The sequence below is a fragment of the Stenella coeruleoalba genome (assembly GCF_951394435.1).
Source record: "Stenella coeruleoalba genome assembly, chromosome: 5".
Lineage (NCBI taxonomy): Eukaryota > Metazoa > Chordata > Mammalia > Artiodactyla > Delphinidae > Stenella > Stenella coeruleoalba.
Window position 1 is genome coordinate 77,600,663 of NC_137150.1, and position 17,645 is coordinate 77,618,307.

Genomic DNA, 17,645 nt, shown 5'->3' on the forward strand with positions numbered 1-17,645 from the left:
GCTATTAGTAGATGATGAGGTCATTTTCGTGGACAGCAACTGAAACATTTTTCATGTAAATGTTTTACTGAAGTAAAACACCGAAAAGCACACAAATCACAAGTGCATCATGGTATATTTTCTGAAAGTGAAGACACCTGTATAAGCAGCACCCAGATCAAAAATCAGAACATACCAGAACCCCAGGAGTCCCTTGTGTCTTCTATTCACTACCACCACCTTAGAACTATGTATAAATGGATCATATCTTCTCTTTTGTTTGCTTCATTTATTTTGTGAGCTTCATCCATGTTGTTATGTGTACTGTGATTTTTCTGTTCTCATGCTGTGTAGTATTTATTACATTGTAGGCATATAACAATTTCTCTATTCTGCTGTTAAAGAACTTTTGGGGTTTTCAGTTTTGAGCTATTACAAATAGTGCATATAGTTTTTTTTTATTAAACAAGTAAAAGAGATTGAAACTATGTATTATGTAATATGTAATAAAGAATATAATTTGTTTTGAGAAACTTTAGTTTCAGTTACTTATATTTAAATACTGTGTTCTGGGTCATTATCAAAGTTATGTTTTCTTTAACAGCTTTATTGAGATATACTTCACATACCACTTAAAGTATGAGAAACACTGCATTAGATCACTTTCATTCTGGGTGAGAAAGAGTTCTTCCTTTAGAAATCAGCTGTAAGGAGGCATCTCCATCCCTAGGATTGGTTGTTCACTTATTCATCATTCATCAAAAACAAATAACTGTTATCTGCCTTCTATAAGCCTGGCCATACATTAGGTATTGAGGATACACAGTGACCCCTCATGGAGCTAATTGGTGATATTAAAGCCTCACTCTAAATGGGTCCCAGCTAGCTAGGAGGACTGCTTCTTAGGTCCTAGCATGGGATGGTAGTAGATGGGCTGTCAGCATAGAATGTCTCCTGTCCAAGCCACTGCCCTAATTCTTCCCATGGATGCTCAGATTTTATATGTATCTCTGCTAGCATTGTTGGATATTTGTATGTAATGCAAACTTAAAACATGAAACTTAAAACTTAAAAACATGAGGAGAATGATTATTGGTATCCTGTAGTCTCTATTCCCTACTATTCTGTTTTTACAAGTATAGATATGGTGAAATACAGTAGCTTATGAGTTAGAGCAGAGGTCAGCAAACTTTTTCTTAAAGACTCAGTAAATATTTTGGGTTTGTAGGCCATACCATTTCTGTTACAACTACTCAGCTCTGCAGTTGTAGCACGGAAGCAACCACAGATGACACGTAAACAAATGGGGTGGTTATGTTCCAATAAAACCTTATTTACAAAGAAAAGGCAGGAACTTCCCTGGTGGTGCAGTGGTTAAGAATCCGCCTGCCATTGCAGGGGACACGGGTTCGATCCCTGGTCTGGGAAGATCCCACATGCCGCAGCTCAACTAAGCCCATGCACCACAACTACTAAGCCTGTGCTCTAGAGCCTGCGAGCCACAACTACTGAGCCCAAATGCCATGACTACTGAAGCCTGCATGCCCTAGAGCCCTCATGCCGCAACTACTAAGCCCACGCTCCACAACTATGGAAGCCTGTGCACCTAGAGCCCGTGCTCCTCAACAAAAGAAGCCACGACAATGAGAAGCCCTTGCAGTGCAACTAAGAGTAGCTCCTACTCGTCATAACTAGTGAAAGCCCATGCGCAGCAATGAAGACCCAACACAGCCAAAAAAAAAAAAAAAAAAGCAGTAGGCCCTGGCTCATAGTTTGCCAACCCCTAAACCACAGGGATCTACGTCTGTCCTAGACAGAACAGTACAGACATTACAAAAGGTGGTTTGTATGAGAGTGGCTTAAAAGCAGTTAGACTTCTTAAGTTATGGGAATTTTTGCTTCCAGTGAGTTTTACTGGTCTACCCTTTCTCCTCTAGATCTTCCAAGAAAAATGTGTTGGATTTTTTCAACACTGAGTGATTGGGGGGGGGGTTGTTTTTTCATTTATTTGTTTGGTTTTTCTTGGTATGGTTTGGGCTGCTTACTGTGGCCAGGAAAGTTGACTTTCTTCTATATTAGGAGAGGACCATATTACTCCCTGTCTCAGAACCCAGTAGTTGTCATTGTACCCAGCTACCTTTGTTTTCCAATTAGTATTGCTTCTTAAACATTTATATTCTTTCCTTTACTAACTGTTCCCACCCCTGAAAAACCCTACAACCTACTTAAGTTCCCTTGCTGAATTCTCAGATGGGACACCATCAGAAAGCAGATAGCGCTCCAGACTTGGAATCAAGAACCATACTTGAGTCCTGGCCTGCCATCTTTTAGCCACATAACATTGGACAAGTCACCACTCATCTCTTTTTTGTCATTTGTAAGTGAAGATAGTGGTTCTTCCTCTAACTCTCTCAAATAAGATAATACTTTTGAAAGTGCTTTGTAAACTGAAAATTGCTCTTTAGAGGTAAGGTTATTTGTTGTGTTTTTCATTCTGGCTATGCAAATATTTTTGTTATACCACATGGATTTCTTGTTCTAATTTTCCATATGCATTAAATGTCCTTCCCAGTCAGAGTATCTCTAAAAAACTGTTTGTCCTTTCTCCTGTAAATGTTGATTCAACTTTTTTACACAAACATTAACCCAGAATACTCACAAAAGAGAATACTTGAGAAAAGACTGAATGTGCAGCCAGGTACACCAATTTCCTTTCACATAATGTACGTTATCCAACAAAAAGGTACTTCAGAGAGACATCTCTGTGGTTGTTAATGTATCTGGATGTTAATCATAACTAAAGCTTAAAATTTGACAGCCTGCAAGTGAGGAATTAGAATTATAGTTCCAGGAAAACCGAATTCAAGTCATTGGGTGGAAGCTACAATAGGTAAATTTTTTATTCAGTATGAAAAAGAAAAATATCTGTTTTTGACGTAAAAAATGGCTTGGGCTGCTGGACACATTCAAGGGAAGACAGAATTACTACCTGTTACTCATGCAGTAGAGGAGAGCCCTGACTTGAGTGACTGAAATGCTTCCCCCTGTGAGAGTTGATGCTCCCAATATAGTTTCTTACATACATAGGCATAGTAGGATTTATTCTGTTTCTCCCTCTTACCACCTGTTATCATTTTTACTTTCTCGGTAGCTTGTAACTGTCTACAGCATTGAAGAATCTGCCCAGGAATATTATTGTATGAATTTTTAGGTGATAGCTCTGTCTCCAGCCATATTGAGCTCTGAGGATTATAGTCATTTATTAGTAATCTCAACTTGGACCCAAGCTATTGCCTTTCTCCTTTTACAGGCCTTGGTTAGCCTATCCTGTTAGACTGCTTTTGGGTTTCTGCCTCCTAGTTATTCAGTTAATGTACTAGGCACCATAAGTAAAGTTTTTACCACTCTTCCAGAATTGTTTTCCTTTCTCAGTTGAAAAATTCTGAGTTTTCTCATGTTGGAGGAACACAGTGCTATTTTTGCTATTATTGAAAGAAAGGTCTTGCATAAAAAAATTTGATCCTTAAGACTTAGGACAGTTTGCCTACACACTGCTCGTAGTGAAACTAGTGAAACAGTCCTATGGGCTGGTGCTCATCCTCTCTCCTATTTCAGTTCTCTCAACTGCTGGAAGAGAAAAATACTCTTTCCATTCAGCTCTGTGACACCAGTCAGAGTCTCCGTGAGAACCAGCAGCACTACAGCGACCTTTTCAATCATTGTGCGGTTCTGGAGAAGCAGGTTCAAGAGCTGCAAGCGGTGAGTGAGAAGGTGAGAGGCTGGGAAGAGTGTTGGGAAATTGAGTGCAGATGATAAAGCGTAAAGCACAGCATCGAAGAGGTTGATGTCTTCAGGCTGAGGATTCATTAGGTGTGATGGAGACAGTGAGAGGAGAGGAGAGGAGGAATAAGGTCCAGGAAAAACTAAAGAGTGAACGGTAGGGGCTTCCCTGGTGGCGCAGTGGTTAAGAATGCGCCTGCCAATGCAGAGGACACGGGTTTGAGCCCTGGTCCAGGAAGATCCCACATACTGCGGAACACCTAAGCCCGTGCACCACAGCTACTGAGCCTGTGCTCTGGAGCCCGCAAGCCCCAACCACTGAAGCCTGCGCTCCTAGACCCCGTGCTCCGCAACAAGGGCAGCCACCACAATGAGAAGCCCGTGCACTGCAACGAAGAGTAGCCCCTGCTCGCCACAACTGGAGAAAGCCCGCGTGCAGCAACAAAGACCCAACGCAGCCAAAAATGAATAAATAAATAAATTAGTTTTTAAAAAGAGTGAATGGATTAGAAGGAAAAAGATGAGAGAGGTGGTGAGAGAGAAATCAAAAAGTGAGTGGGAAACAGTGATGACTGAGGCTTTTGGAAGGCTTTTTGCTTTAAGTAATAAGACAGCTGTAGGAAGATTTGGACCTGAGAAACAAAATAGGCAGAGCTGTTGACAGCAGTGGAGAGGAGAGGTTGTTGAAGTTGGAGGAGACTGAGAGTTAGGGTGGAGGTGAATAGGACATGGAAGGAAGAGGAGGGGTTGGGGAGGAGTTGTTGAATAAGGGAAGGAGCAGAGTAGCTTCTGGAATGTACATGAACCTCCACTAGAAGAAAGCAGATTTCAGTGGTAAGCCTTTAAACTTTTTTTTTTTTTTTTGGGGGGGGGTACGTGGGTCTCTCACTGCTGTGGCCTCTTCCGTTGCGGAGCACAGGCTCCGGACACGCAGGCTCAGCGGCCATGGCTCACGGGCCCAGCCGCTCCACGGCATGTGGGATCTTCCCGGACCGGGGCACGAACCCGTGTCCCCTGCATCGGCAGGCGGACTCTCAACCACTGCGCCACCAGGGAAGCCCCTTAAGAGGAGAGATTCAAGAATGAGAATCTGAAGGAAAATCTAATAAAGAGTTTTATGTAGGAGATTAATCTATTAGAACAAAAGATTCTCACTTCTAAATCTGTACCTAAAGAGAGTGATAACGGAGGTATTCCTCTCCACATTTCTCTTTCTCTCCAATGCCTAAGTGAGTTCTCAGTTTGCCTAAGCACAGTTTCTTAACTGCTTTCATCACTGAATTACTAAACTTATTCTTCTTCTAGGGACCACTGAATATAGATGTTGCTCCAGGAGCTCCCCAGGAAAAGAATGGAGCTCACAGGAAGGGTGATCCTGAAGAACTGAGGGAGCCACAGCTAAGGTTGGGGAGGAGTTCTCAACCCCGGAGCGTGTGCTATGTCTGCAGAAATTGGGTGGTCATCGAGTTAGAACAGGAGTCCATTGTATGGATTTACTATGCCTTCTTATCTTACTGGCCTCACAGAATTAATGTGAGGATTAAAAGTGACAATTCTAATAACAAATTGTGTGTGAATAGTTTATACAGCAACCCCCCTGCCCCACACACACCTTACTAATGTTATGGTGTTCAAATGAAAGCTATTCAGTCAGTCCCTAAAATCTCTTAAAGCATTTCCTACAGCTTTAAGAGATTTTCCTACATCTCTTGACAGGTATGCTTTTAAAATATTCTTTGTGTTTGTACAATTTTCTATAAATTTTCATGCTTTATAACCTTATGAAGACTCCGGATCCCTTGTGTCAGCAACTATGTCCTGCATCTAGTGATGCTGTTGTTCTCCTTTTGTCCTGAAGCTTTTCTGAAGCCCAGCAGCAGCTGTGCAACACTAAACAGGAGATGAATGAATTGAGGAAGCTGCTGGAAGAAGAACGTGACCAAAAAGTGGCTGCTGAGGCTGCCCTCTCCATGGCCGAGGAGCAGATCAGGCGGTAAAGGGCTGAGGGACACAGCCTCTGTTCACTTCTGACCCTTTCTGATCATACTCATGTGCATTTCAGTGGCCAGACTTGGGAATAATTAGGATCTAATTCTAATTCTCACTACAGATGGGTGCTGTAGTGAGGGTAGGATCAAGACAAGCCCCGTTAATCCAAGCTCAGCCCCTCCGCAATTCCCTCTTTGGCCCTGATGCAGAATGGAAATTGAGGCAGCTAATCAAGCGCTGCCTCCCAGGCCTGGCGCTGCCGTTGTCGTGTTAGCACCTCATACGCACTCTGCAGTGCTTGTGGAACTCAGCAGACTTGCCATTTAAAAGCAGCTCACCAATACTTATAAACATCTCCTCCTTCCTCACCCTAGCCTGCAGAAGGTGACAGACTGACCTACACGGTACCAGACCATTCTGTCCGCATCAAGGCTGCCCCTGAAAAGCTTATCTTATGGAGGAACAGACACAGAAGGGGTCCTGTTCAGCCAGCCTGGCTCTCATGAGGAGAACAGGCAGGATGGAGCTAGGCTGGGCATGTTCAGTTTCTCTTTCCAGGCTCACAAATCAGATTAAAGTGTTCCTTCTCTCCTGGAGAAAAGTGTGGGCCCTGCCAAGAAAGTCCAGGAGTTTTAGGCTAATGGACATACCTTCACATGGAGGAAACATCAGGAGTAGAGTTCCATCCTCCCCACCACGATTAAAACGTGCATCCCTCTAGGCAAATGCTTGATCAAGTGTGCACTATGTTTACTCAGCCCCTTGATACATTTCTCATTTTTGTGAGAAACCATTGAGTGGATAAAGGCAGCTTCTTCACTAAATGGAGAAGTTCCAGTATTAAATAAATAAGCAAATCAGCAAAAAATGAAGCAGAAAGCAGTAGAGGCTGCCAGTTCAGTTTAATTGTAAGAACCCCACAAAAATCTTTCTTGGATGCTTTTGCCTATTAGCTTTTAATAAATGGAAAAAAAATTAATGAGCTTCTCTGAGTCAGGTATGGTGTAGCAGAGGTTTAGAGACACACCTGGGTTTTGAATTCTAGCTCTACATCTCACTAGCTGTGCCACCGTGGAAAAGTACTTTTACCTCCTTAAGCCTTTGAAGATAATAGCACCAACCTCAAACCTGAGGATTAGATGTATGTAAAGCATGTGATCCAGCATCTGATCCACAGTAGGCAGTCAATTCCTGGTAATTATTACCATCTCTACTGCTGCTGAAAGAAATCTGTCTGCCCTTACACTCCTTGCATGGGGGTGGGGCCGTGGGAGCAGCCCTTGCTGCAAGTCCCTTACCCTGCATCACATGACAAGAAGGCCATCAGCCTCTCATGCCGTGGACCAATGCCTCTTTTTTTTCTCAACACAGGTTGGAGCATGGCGAATGGGACTCTGCCCGGTCTCCTATCATTGGCTCCTGTGGCTCCCAGGAGCAGGCACTGTTAATAGATCTTACAAGCAACAGTTGTCGAAGGGTAAGAAGGGAGAAGGATAAAGAGAGGGTACTGTACTCTCAGACAGGGCTGGCTGTGTTGAGGGCAAGGGGTCAAGGAGGAGGAATGTGGGCCTGAGACTGGAAGGATATGGAAGGTTGGAAGAAACTAGTGGAAGCTGCCAAGTCGTTGGCCCCGAGGGGCTTTCTCTCAGGTTACCTCTTTTCTACAGTGGTTGGAGAAGGGAAAGGGACAGATCTCTATAGGGCAAAACTCTCTGACTTTCAAATTTTCCTTTCAGACCCGGAGTGGTGCTGGATGGAAGCGGGTCCTGCGTTCACTCTGTCATTCCCGGACACGGGTGCCACTGCTGGCAGCCATCTACTTTCTGATGGTTCATGTCCTACTTGTTCTATGTTTCACAGGCCATCTATAAACCTAGTTCTCACCTTTTGGATCACTCCCTTCAGAACTTGGAATTCCCTCACCTCTAGCATCAAAACCATCAATTCCAATGGAACAATCTTCCCACTTACAGGTCCTCTCTCCAACTCTCCACAGAAAGTGCCTGCAAAAAGAGGTGGATATGAGCACAGGTTAGAGCTGCAGGGACCAGTGAGTCTGCTTTCTTCTACTGTCCAGGACCTGACTCTTCCGCAAAATCTGAGGAGGCCCCACAGTTGGTTATTGAGCCCAATATTTGTTCAGATTTTGCAGGGCCCTGATCTTTTATGGTCCTATGAAAGATGCTGAGGAATGTCTTTCAGCCAGGAGGACGGTTCCAATAAACCTAATAATCAGAAGTCCAATATCATTTTGATTGATACTTTCTTTGTCTCATGTACCTTATATTTTGTCCTGCTTCAGAGGGAAGGTGAACCTGCCATAAACAATGGCAGGGGGAATGTTCTGGGGAACATTATCTTATAGGATATCTAATTAGGTCTCTGGCAAAATAGAGCCAGAATAGAAGAACTCCCCAGGGGTTTTAGCTGTTGGATCACAGGGGAGGATGGCATCGCTTTCCCTGGCTGTTCAGGCATAAGTGGAGTGAGAGTCATGGTCCTGGACTATAAGGTGAGGATCCCACTACTTATCCCTTCATCACATGTGTACTAAGGTATTAAGTGGCCTGTGCCTTTCCTTTCACTGAAAGGCAAGAGGAACTGGCTATGGACAGTGGGATTCAATTTTTGTCATTTGTGTGTTATCTGAATAAGCCTCGAATGTGGACCCTAAGACAGTACCCTAGGAACCAGTCCTAGGTGAGGCACTGACTCCCAGCCAGGGAGGTCTGACTGCTGTGACAACCACTCCTAGCTGCTTGAAGTACGAAGCTGCTTTGCTGTTGGTGACAGTTATTCCAGTTTCTCATTGCGTCGTCATCTGCCTTCTGCGGTAACAGAGAGCTGAGGAAAATGGAGGGAGATTATAGAGAAGACAAAATATTTAAATCCAAGCCTGAGAATGACAGCCGGGTTTGAATTCCGTTTGTGCCTATTCCCCAGCTCTCCTTTCTCCAACCCTTACCCGTTGGTTATTTTCTCATTTTGCACATGTTCCCTGCCTGCTCTCACCACCCAGAGAGGAGAGAAAACTGGTGGATGGACTGATCCGCTCTAATCCTTTGTTCTGTGGTGGCCAAATCATGGTCACAGCAACCCAGGAACTTTCCTGAACAACTGTAAAATAATAAAATTATTTTCAGAATGAAATACTGTGGTGGCGTGTAAATGCATGTATACACAGGTGCTTACATATATGTGTGTGCATGCTGAGGAGAGGAAGGTACATAGAGGAAGTAGGGATGGAGTAGCCAGGAATTACCATAGGAGTAGAAAGCTCTGCATATCCAGGCTTCATTCTCACTGGCCAGCGTCCGGCTGCTTGCGTCCTTCTAGCCTTAGCTGCTAGACCCCAGGGTGGTGAAGCAGAGTGAGGAAATTCCATCCTAATACTGAACCAAACAAGCTGGGCCTTAGGGCATGAGATTCATGCAGGTTTTTGCCTGGGCCTGGGAGAACTGTCTGGTGCATATTGAAAACATTTTGTCCCTAGGGATCCCTCTGGGTAGGAGTGCGGGAAGGGAAGTCTCATAGGGGAAAAGCAGGATGGGCATTATGATGTGTTTACATCAAGTCACTGCTTGAGAAACGCTAGCTCACTTTCTCAAGGTACAATAAGTAAATTGAACCACGTCTATCTGGCTTTAAGGCCCATGCTTGCTATTGTCTCACTGCCTCTCATCAAGAGTGAACTTGGGGGACTTCCCTGGCAGTCCAGCTGTTAAGACTTGTGTTCCCAATGCAGGGGGGACGGGTTCGATCCCTGGTCAGGGAACTAAGATCCCACATGCCACACGTTGCGGCCAAAAAAAACCACAAAAGAGTGAACTTGGGACATTTGCTAAGGAGAGGTGCACTTGATTGTTTGTTTGTTTGTTTTTGCGGTACGCGGGCCTCTCACTGTTCTGGGCCCTCCCGTTGCGGAGCACAGGCTCCAGACGCGCAGGCTCAGCGGCCATGGCTCACGGACCCAGCCGCTCCGCGGCATGTGGGATCTTCCCGGACTGGGGCACGAACTTGTGTCCCCTGCATTGGCAGGTGGACTCTCAACCACTACGCCACCAGGGAAGCCCTTGATTGTTTTTTAATTTAATTTTATTGTAGTGTAGTTGATTTACAATGTTGTGTTAATTTCTGCTGTACAGCTAAGTGATTCAGTTATACATATTTTTCATATTCTTTTCCATTGTGGTTTATCACGGGATATTGAATATAGTTCTCTGCTATACAGTAGGAACTTTTTGTTTATCCATTCTTTATATAATAGTTTGTATCTTCTAATCCCAAACTCCCATCCCTCTCCCCCCCCACCCCCTTGGCAGCCACAAGTCTGGCCTTTATGTCTGTGAGTCTGTCTCTGTTTCGTAGATAAGTTCATTTGTGTCATATTTTAGATTCCACATATAAGTGATATCATATGGTATTTGGCTTTCTCTTTCTCACTTACTTCACTTAGTATGATAATCTCTGTGTCCATCCATGTTGCTGCAAATGGCATTACTTCATTCTTTTTTATGGCTGAGTAGTATTCGATTGTATGTATGTATCACGTCTTGTTATCCAAGATGGGCTTTCTTGTCATCTATGATTAAATTCTATGATTTCTCTAAACATCTGTATCTGGATGGTGTGTCACAATATCTGGTCTGATCATTTCTATTTTTGACCCAAAATTAGGACTCAAAATGTTCTAAAAGATTTTTTTTCCTTCTACAAATTTACTCTTCCTTAAAATAATTTTGGTGCTGCCATAATAAATAGGTTATGAAGTAGGAGAAATAATCAGTTGATCTCCATGCTAGGCGTAGAATCCTTAGATTTGGAAGTGACTAAAGTCTTACGTTCCTAATGCAGAAATCCCCTCCTCTGTATCTTGGACAAATTTCATCCATTATCTGTTTGAATCCATTGGGGAGCCCACAACTGAGCAAATGAGGTCAGGACTCCATGTCAATCAAGATTAGGAGAGGCTTGGTCAGATACAGTAACAAACACCCCCAAATTCTCAGTAGCTAAAACAGTAATTAGTTTTTAGGATTATTTTTTAGTCAAAGACTCCAAGTCCCTCACACAATGGATGGAGCTCTACTTGTATTGTCATTCTTAGTTGGGGACCCTCTCACTCAGGGACCTAGGCTGCCAGAGGAGCCACTCTGGAGAGTTGCAGGTTGCCTTGTGTCTACTGCGAAAAAAATGCACAACCTAAAAGTTGAGAATTATGTTTTATTTGGCAGACAAAACTGAGGACTTAAACCCAGAATGCAGCCTCTCAGATGCTCTGAGGGACTGCTCTGAAGAGGTAAGGGAGGAGCCAGGATATATAGGAGTTTTTGCAAAGACCAGATAGTCGGAACTTCAAAAGATTACTGTTAATGAAAGAAAAACAGATATCTCAAGTTAATTTTCTGTGTATGGGAGGAGGTAAGAGTCTGGGCTCATTGATATGCACCTTAGCTATCTAGGGCCAGTGTCCTGTTCTTTCCCATCCTGAGTCCCCTCAGGCATCACCCGTGGCTTGATAGCTGCAGCATCCTTTATTTACTGATAATGATAGGCAACATTTTTTTCATTCACACTTGGTAAGCAGTGGACACAGGAGCATAGCAAAGCTTGAGCTGGTCTTGAAGTCTCAAGCTTCGAGTCTCACTTGATGTTTCACTTCTTACATTTCACTGGTCAAAACAAAGTCACCTGAGCAAGTCTGACTTCAAGAGGGAAGGGAGGGGCAGCAAATCTTACAGAACAGTAATAACAGAATACCACAAAGACCTTTCATCATCTGGTACCACTTAGCTTTTTCAGACTTCTTCCTACTACCTGGGACCAAATCTTTCTGAATTAGCTCACACTCCTCACTGCCCCCTTAACAATCTCTGAACTTTCCTCCCTCCATGTCTTGCCTCTCCCCTATGAGTTATGCCCTTCCATCATTTGATTGATCAATGTTTATTTGAACATCTACTGTATGCAAACCCCAGTTTTTAGTACTGTGCGTAATGTGGAAGTGACTTTCTTTTTAAATCTTATCTTTCAAAACCACATAAAAATCATTTTTTCCATTAAACCTTTCTTGATTCCTTCAGCCCATACCAAATTCTCTAAATTTCTTCAATATAAACAGATACAATTGCCCACCTATTTGGGACACAAATAGTGTTGTACAGCATTCTTCTGTGTGCTTTCTAGTTGAACGTTTTGCTCCCCTGACCAGATTATAGACTCTGAGAGTAAGAGCAGCACTTTTTTATGACCTCTGGAACCCTCAAAGCCTTGCAAAAGAGTAAGCACAGAGCATTTAATCCTTATTTATTTCAATGCCTCAGCAGAAGGAACTGACTCAAACTTCAGGAAGTAGCTGTGAAGACAGGGTAGCAGGAAATGACAGAAAACCTGAATACGGAACTGAAGCAGCAGCTCAGAGTTTCTTGCTCTGAAGTGGCAGGAGCTAGAGAGGAGCCGAGTGTCTACCTGAGGAGCCGAGAGCCTAGAGCAAACGCTTGCGCGGTTAAAGGTGGGTACTCCGGGCAGTGGGAAAGTTGGGGAGCATAGGACAAGAGTTGAAGTGAGAGGACCCTGCCTGACTTTTCGTCCTTGCTGAGCTGTGAAGTCCCTGCTAGTAAGCTGCTAACCTTTCATGGCCAGAAGGCCGGCCTGGGTGTGAGGTCTTGTGGATAACAAGCATCTGGGGATGGAAGCAGAAGGGAGATGCTGGAGCCCAGGGAACGCGATCCAGCAGCCACCCAGGACCCCTGGTTTCTGCCCACAATCTACAATCCTCTCTAAGGCCCGATGGTCCTAGGCACTGAGCTGGGAGGAGGACCACTGGAGATGAGACAGTCTCTGCCCCTGGAGAGCTTATGGTCTAGCAGAGAGACAAAACCCACAGGAGACATTGCAACAGATCAGGAAGTAGTGGTAGCTAATGTACACCAGTGCTGAGAACCAAGTGCCAGATGAAGGTGTGGCGGTTCGATTAGGGCTAGTTTCTCTGATTGTAGGGTCACAGGATCCCAGAATGTCAGAAATGGAGGGGACTTGATGAATTAGCGAGGTTAACCTCTCCATTTATTTTCCCTTGGGAGAAACAGTATCAGAGAAGTTCAGTGATTTACCAAATTATTTAAGTTAATATTTGTAAATTGCCTAACCTGGTACCTGGCAAATAAGTACATACCCTCTCTACTTTGACTCCCTAACCCATATTCCCACAGAGCTGGATGATCTGACTCTCTGTCCGTGTACTTTACTCAGGCAGCCTTAAGAAGAGGCCCTCGATTGTGCCTGATATCCTGGCTACCAGGCCTCACCGACTTATTCTCTGGTCTCCCACCTCTAGATAGTACCTCTTGGCTTCCGTATTTCTGGCCAGTAGCTCAAGCATACTAAATTGTCTCTGTGTCAGAAACCCTTCCCTCTGTTTCAAAAATACATGAGGATGGCAGGCTTATGGGAGAGTCAACCTGAGACCTGGGAGGAACAGCAAGAAAGAGGACAGGACTATCGGTCCTCACTGCTTCCCTATTGCTCATGAATATTTCAGAAACTTCTCTTTTCCAGTTTTCTGTGTGAACTTTTGTTGCAGAGCAGCCCAGGAGCCAGGACCATAGGTCTTATCAATGTGCCCCCCACCATGCATTACTGTTGCCCCACAGGGGAAGGCAGAGCTGCTCTTGGCAGTGACTCATCACACAGTGCAGCTGACTCGGTCCGTACTTCCCCAGTGTCCTCTTTGCATCTTGTTAACCAATCTACCCCCAGATTTCCCTTGGACTGGTTTCCAAGGGGTTTTTCAAAGAGCTGGAGAAGGATGGAGTTTTCAAGTGGAAAGGAGAATTGGAGAATCTGAGCACCTCTGGAGAGACTGGAGGGTCTTAGGAGTGGTTTTAAGATGGGCTTGTTTAAAAGACAGTAAACAGTGTGGGGAAGGAGTCTGAGCAGGGAAGGGTGGGCAGGGAGTTGCCAGCCAGCAAGTGGTACCAGGGTCAAGAAGTCTCAGCACCAGAACAGATGGGCATTGTCTGTTGTTTCCTCTCCACACCAAGATCCAGGATCCCACAGATGCAGAGCACCTGTGCAGCTCCTCACACAGGACTGGCAGGGCCAGCAGAAACACTGGGGATGCCCTAGTGGAATAACAATTTGGCACCCCCTCAAAACAGTGTTCTCTAAATATTTCTCTAACATTTATTTAGTTAATAAAAGTCAAATAATTCTTAATGTTCAAAACAAGGGGCTTATTACATACTCTTTTTTGAACCAGTTATCTACTTTCAAAGTATAATTAAACTGTTTTTAAAAATTGAACAATAAATGAATTATTCTCAGCAAATAATGCTTCCCCATGCATTGTTCAGTTGAGGAATTTCAGCTGAGTGCCCCTACTGACACACAGCTGTGCAGTGGCCAGTATTGAGTGGAGGTTGGAAAAATTCTCAATGGCGTTTAGCAGGTTGTAGAGGAGTGTAGATGTTCACATTATCAAGAGCTGGACAAATATATACCTCAAGAACTATGAAAGAAGTTATATGTAGATACCTGAGTGAAATGTTGCTGTAATTCCAGGGATGTTCTAGCAATCCTCATTGATTACCTCTTCAAGCCACTAGCTGGCTGGCCTCTTGACACAAGTGAAGGATCTCAGCCATTTGACACCCAGGTTATTTAGTATTACCTACATTCATGATGACTTCAGTCCAGACTAATGAGCCCAGGCCACATTAGTTTGTCTTAAATAAATCCACATCCCCCTTCCTCTAACTGAGAAAAAGTGCTTTCCTAAAACTTCCATCTGCTTTGCCTCAGATTCTATTTTCTTCTAAGAAAAAAATAGCATGAAACTTTGGCTGCTATATCATTGACTTCAGCGTTCTTGTTTTCCCTCTTCTTGATTTTTTCACCTAATCATTCCCATTTTCTGTCACCCTCAGATGTGGAAGTCTGTAGTAGGTCATGATGTATCTGTTTCCGTGGAGACCCAGGGTGATGATTGGGACACAGACCCTGACTTTGTGGTGAGTGTGGAAATAACTTTCCTTGGACAATGAAGGGCAGTGGGCAGGCGTGTGGGCCACTCTGTAACCCTTGAGGGGGCTTAGAAAAAGTCTGGGACTGGGATAGCCCTCATGGTGGGACTGCCTGGCAGGACAGTTTGCTGTCATGAGTGGGGCCTGCATGATAGCCTGTGCTGAGGATGGAAGGAGACGGGTGCGGAGGAGTTTGACATTGTGATTGACAGGCTATGGCAGGCTATGCTGAGGGAACAGGTTAACTGGGTGTCCTTTGGCGTGTGAGCCAGGATTTGAGCTGAACATGTATAATTTGGGGGAATTCGGAAGTTGTAGGAGACCTAAAGAAGAAAGTTTGAGGGATGCAGAGTAGAAAGGGAGGTTTCAGAGCTCACCAGCTTAATTTTAACATGGGGGCCTGGGTGGGATAAGCACAGAGAGGAGCCTGAGTAAAGTCCCTGAGTGCCGGAAGCAGCTAATGCAGGGGACGTGGGGGTTATGTGTGTCAGCTGTGTGGCCTCTCGCAGCCTGGCACATTTCTTGCCATCACTTATTGCTGAGTGTTGTCTTTTGTAGAATGACATCTCTGAGAAGGAACAACGGTGGGGAGCCAAGACCATTGAGGGGTCTGGACGCACAGAGCACATCAAGTAGGTACCAAAAGGACTGGGAGGAGGGAAAGAGATATGGGAAGAACCCAAGGATACCTTGGAGACTCAGGAGAAGGCGAGGAGGGAAGGAAAGAGGGAAATTCCTGTCTGTGTGTCTTTGCTTTTCCTTCAGTCTGTCCCCATGTGTCCCTTTGGGTGTCATTGTGTATTTGTTTCATGTCTCTCCTCTTATCCCCCCAACCCTATTATCTGTCTTTTATTTCTAACCACTCTGATATTTCCCCAACTGTGCCTATTATTATAACTGTTTCTCTTCCGTCAGTAAGGCATGAGGAATTCAGAGAGGGAAGTGCTGAGCTTGTATCATTTACTATCTATCTATTCACATAAATGTAAATGTGTGTCTGGACTGTAGGGTGACTTCTGATGGGCCAAGGGGGATTCAGTAAAATGTCAAGGTAAAGAACTCAGAATAAATGCTGTAAAACAAGGACAATATCAGGTCCCATACCTGGTCTAATTGCCTTTTAAAATAAAAATTTGTGTTTGGCTACTTAATAGAAGTAGGAAGCCATGAATGGTAATATGAAGAAATATGACACTTGGAAAACCTGTTGATGTATAGGGATCTTAAAGATTATAACCCAATATTTTACCAGAAAAAAAAAAAGCAAAACAAACAATAAACTCTGATACCATAACAGAGAAGGAAGTTACTCACAGACAAATCCAGGGGTTTCTGTGGGATATGTTGTGTATGAGGATTGAGAGATTCTCTCTTCTTTAATAATCCATGGATTATTCGGGATCATCTAACCAGGGCTGTTTGCTTTGGATAGTGTCAGAATGTCCAATAGACGCAATAAACAGTATAACAGGAGCAAAATTTAAAAGTAAATAAATAGGCAAAATTAATCTTTTTTAAGCTCCATTTTAACTCCCCTCCCCCACAAACAGCAGTGTTTTTACCTCATTTTCTTCTAGATTTTAAAAAGTGTCAGTGGATTATCACATTGCACAAGAAACACACTATGAAAACCTGGCACATGTTTATACAATTTGATAATATTCAGTACTCCACAGTGTTGTTTAATCAGACATAAATGATTTATTTCAAGTAACTGTAATGAATATCATATTTAAAGAAAGTAGGCAATTCTGGAAGCAGTTGGAAAGCAAAAACATGGAATTGGGTCATGCAGGAAGCTTCTTTGATGCTCCTCTGTAGGCTCATCAATCCTACCCAAAGTAAGACGTCTTTCCTTTTCTGAGAAAAGGCCGCTCAGTCCTAGTATCCTGAAAACTGTTAAGATAAGCATACAAACTCTCCTTGTACCTTTCCCCTCCCAGTGCCTGTCTTATGCAGAGTAGGAGTAGAACATTTTAAAGAAGACTCCTAAATCCCTGCCATGATCTTATGGAAAGAGCTGGAGTTTGGATATCAGATAGATTCAGATTCAATTCACAGCTTTACCATTAATAGCAATGTGAGTTAGACATATAGCCTCTCTGAAACTCAGCTTATTTATTTATCAAATGAGGATAATAATAGCTACCTGGCAGGTGTATGGTTAGAATTCAATGAACTAGCATATAGCAAAATCTAGTGCAGTACTTAGCACCACTTAGCAGCTCAATAATGTTATTTCTCTTTCCTGTTAATATAGATTAGTTGAATCAGATTTTCTTCCTAAAAACCTAAAAGTAAACATGTAAACAGATGGCGATCTTCATTCTTCCTAAGTGGCGTTTACCTGGACTGTTGTGTTACACAGTCCAGTATATATATTACTCTGACTGGTGACCGCTAGAGTTGTAAAATGTGAGTGTTTCCTTATTAGCCTAACTGAATCTATATCTGATAGAATAAGTGGTGGAGACATTTACACAAAAACCCACTCCCCTCCCGTTTACCCAGGCTACTGAGGTATAAAAGCTCAGTCTCTGCTAGTAACTAACCAGGTGATCCTGGACAGGTCACTTCCCTCTCTGATTCCCAGTCTTGCCATTGGGATCAAAAAGACCTCTACAGGACCTTCCAATAGTAAGCCTCCAATACTCTGGGATTCTTTCTGGCTAGTGTGGGCTAGGAAAACCTTTAACGTCAGATGGGAATCACTAAAGTCCTTGGAAAGGAGGGGAAGTTGAACAGGAGAACAGTAGCTGCAGAGCGCAGATGACTCAAAGCAGGAAAAGGAAGTGATTGTGGTTCTCATTAATCTCACTACCATCCTCTACACCATGATCTTTCATTTTTAAGTCTGCCTAAAATATATTTAGT

General features: G+C 43.6%; 2 protein-coding genes across 11 annotated transcripts in view; both read left to right on the plus strand.

The window, feature by feature from the left end:
- GOLGB1 (golgin B1) overlaps nucleotides 1-10,826 on the plus strand; it is an 87,510-nt gene extending 76,684 nt beyond the window's left edge. For 5 of the 10 annotated variants that reach the window (XM_079922257.1, XM_079922260.1, XM_079922262.1 and 2 more), the window contains 5 exons: nucleotides 3,595-3,750; nucleotides 5,065-5,162; nucleotides 5,618-5,752; nucleotides 7,120-7,225; nucleotides 7,485-10,825. In XM_079922257.1, coding sequence (XP_079778383.1) covers nucleotides 3,595-3,750; nucleotides 5,065-5,162; nucleotides 5,618-5,752; nucleotides 7,120-7,225; nucleotides 7,485-7,619 — 630 coding nt within the window. In that variant the 3' untranslated portion in view covers nucleotides 7,620-10,825. Of the gene's footprint in view, nucleotides 1-3,594; nucleotides 3,751-5,064; nucleotides 5,163-5,617; nucleotides 5,753-7,119; nucleotides 7,226-7,484 lie in introns of all 10 variants that reach the window. The other 5 variants (XM_079922259.1, XM_079922261.1, XM_079922264.1 and 2 more) reach the window with 2 other exon arrangements.
- Nucleotides 10,827-12,189: 1,363 nt separating this feature from the next.
- HCLS1 (hematopoietic cell-specific Lyn substrate 1) overlaps nucleotides 12,190-17,645 on the plus strand; it is a 29,546-nt gene continuing 24,090 nt past the window's right edge. The window contains exons 1-3 of the mRNA XM_079922152.1: nucleotides 12,190-12,259; nucleotides 14,676-14,759; nucleotides 15,330-15,403. Coding sequence (XP_079778278.1) covers nucleotides 14,676-14,759; nucleotides 15,330-15,403 — 158 coding nt within the window. The 5' untranslated portion in view covers nucleotides 12,190-12,259. The remainder of the gene's footprint in view (nucleotides 12,260-14,675; nucleotides 14,760-15,329; nucleotides 15,404-17,645) is intronic.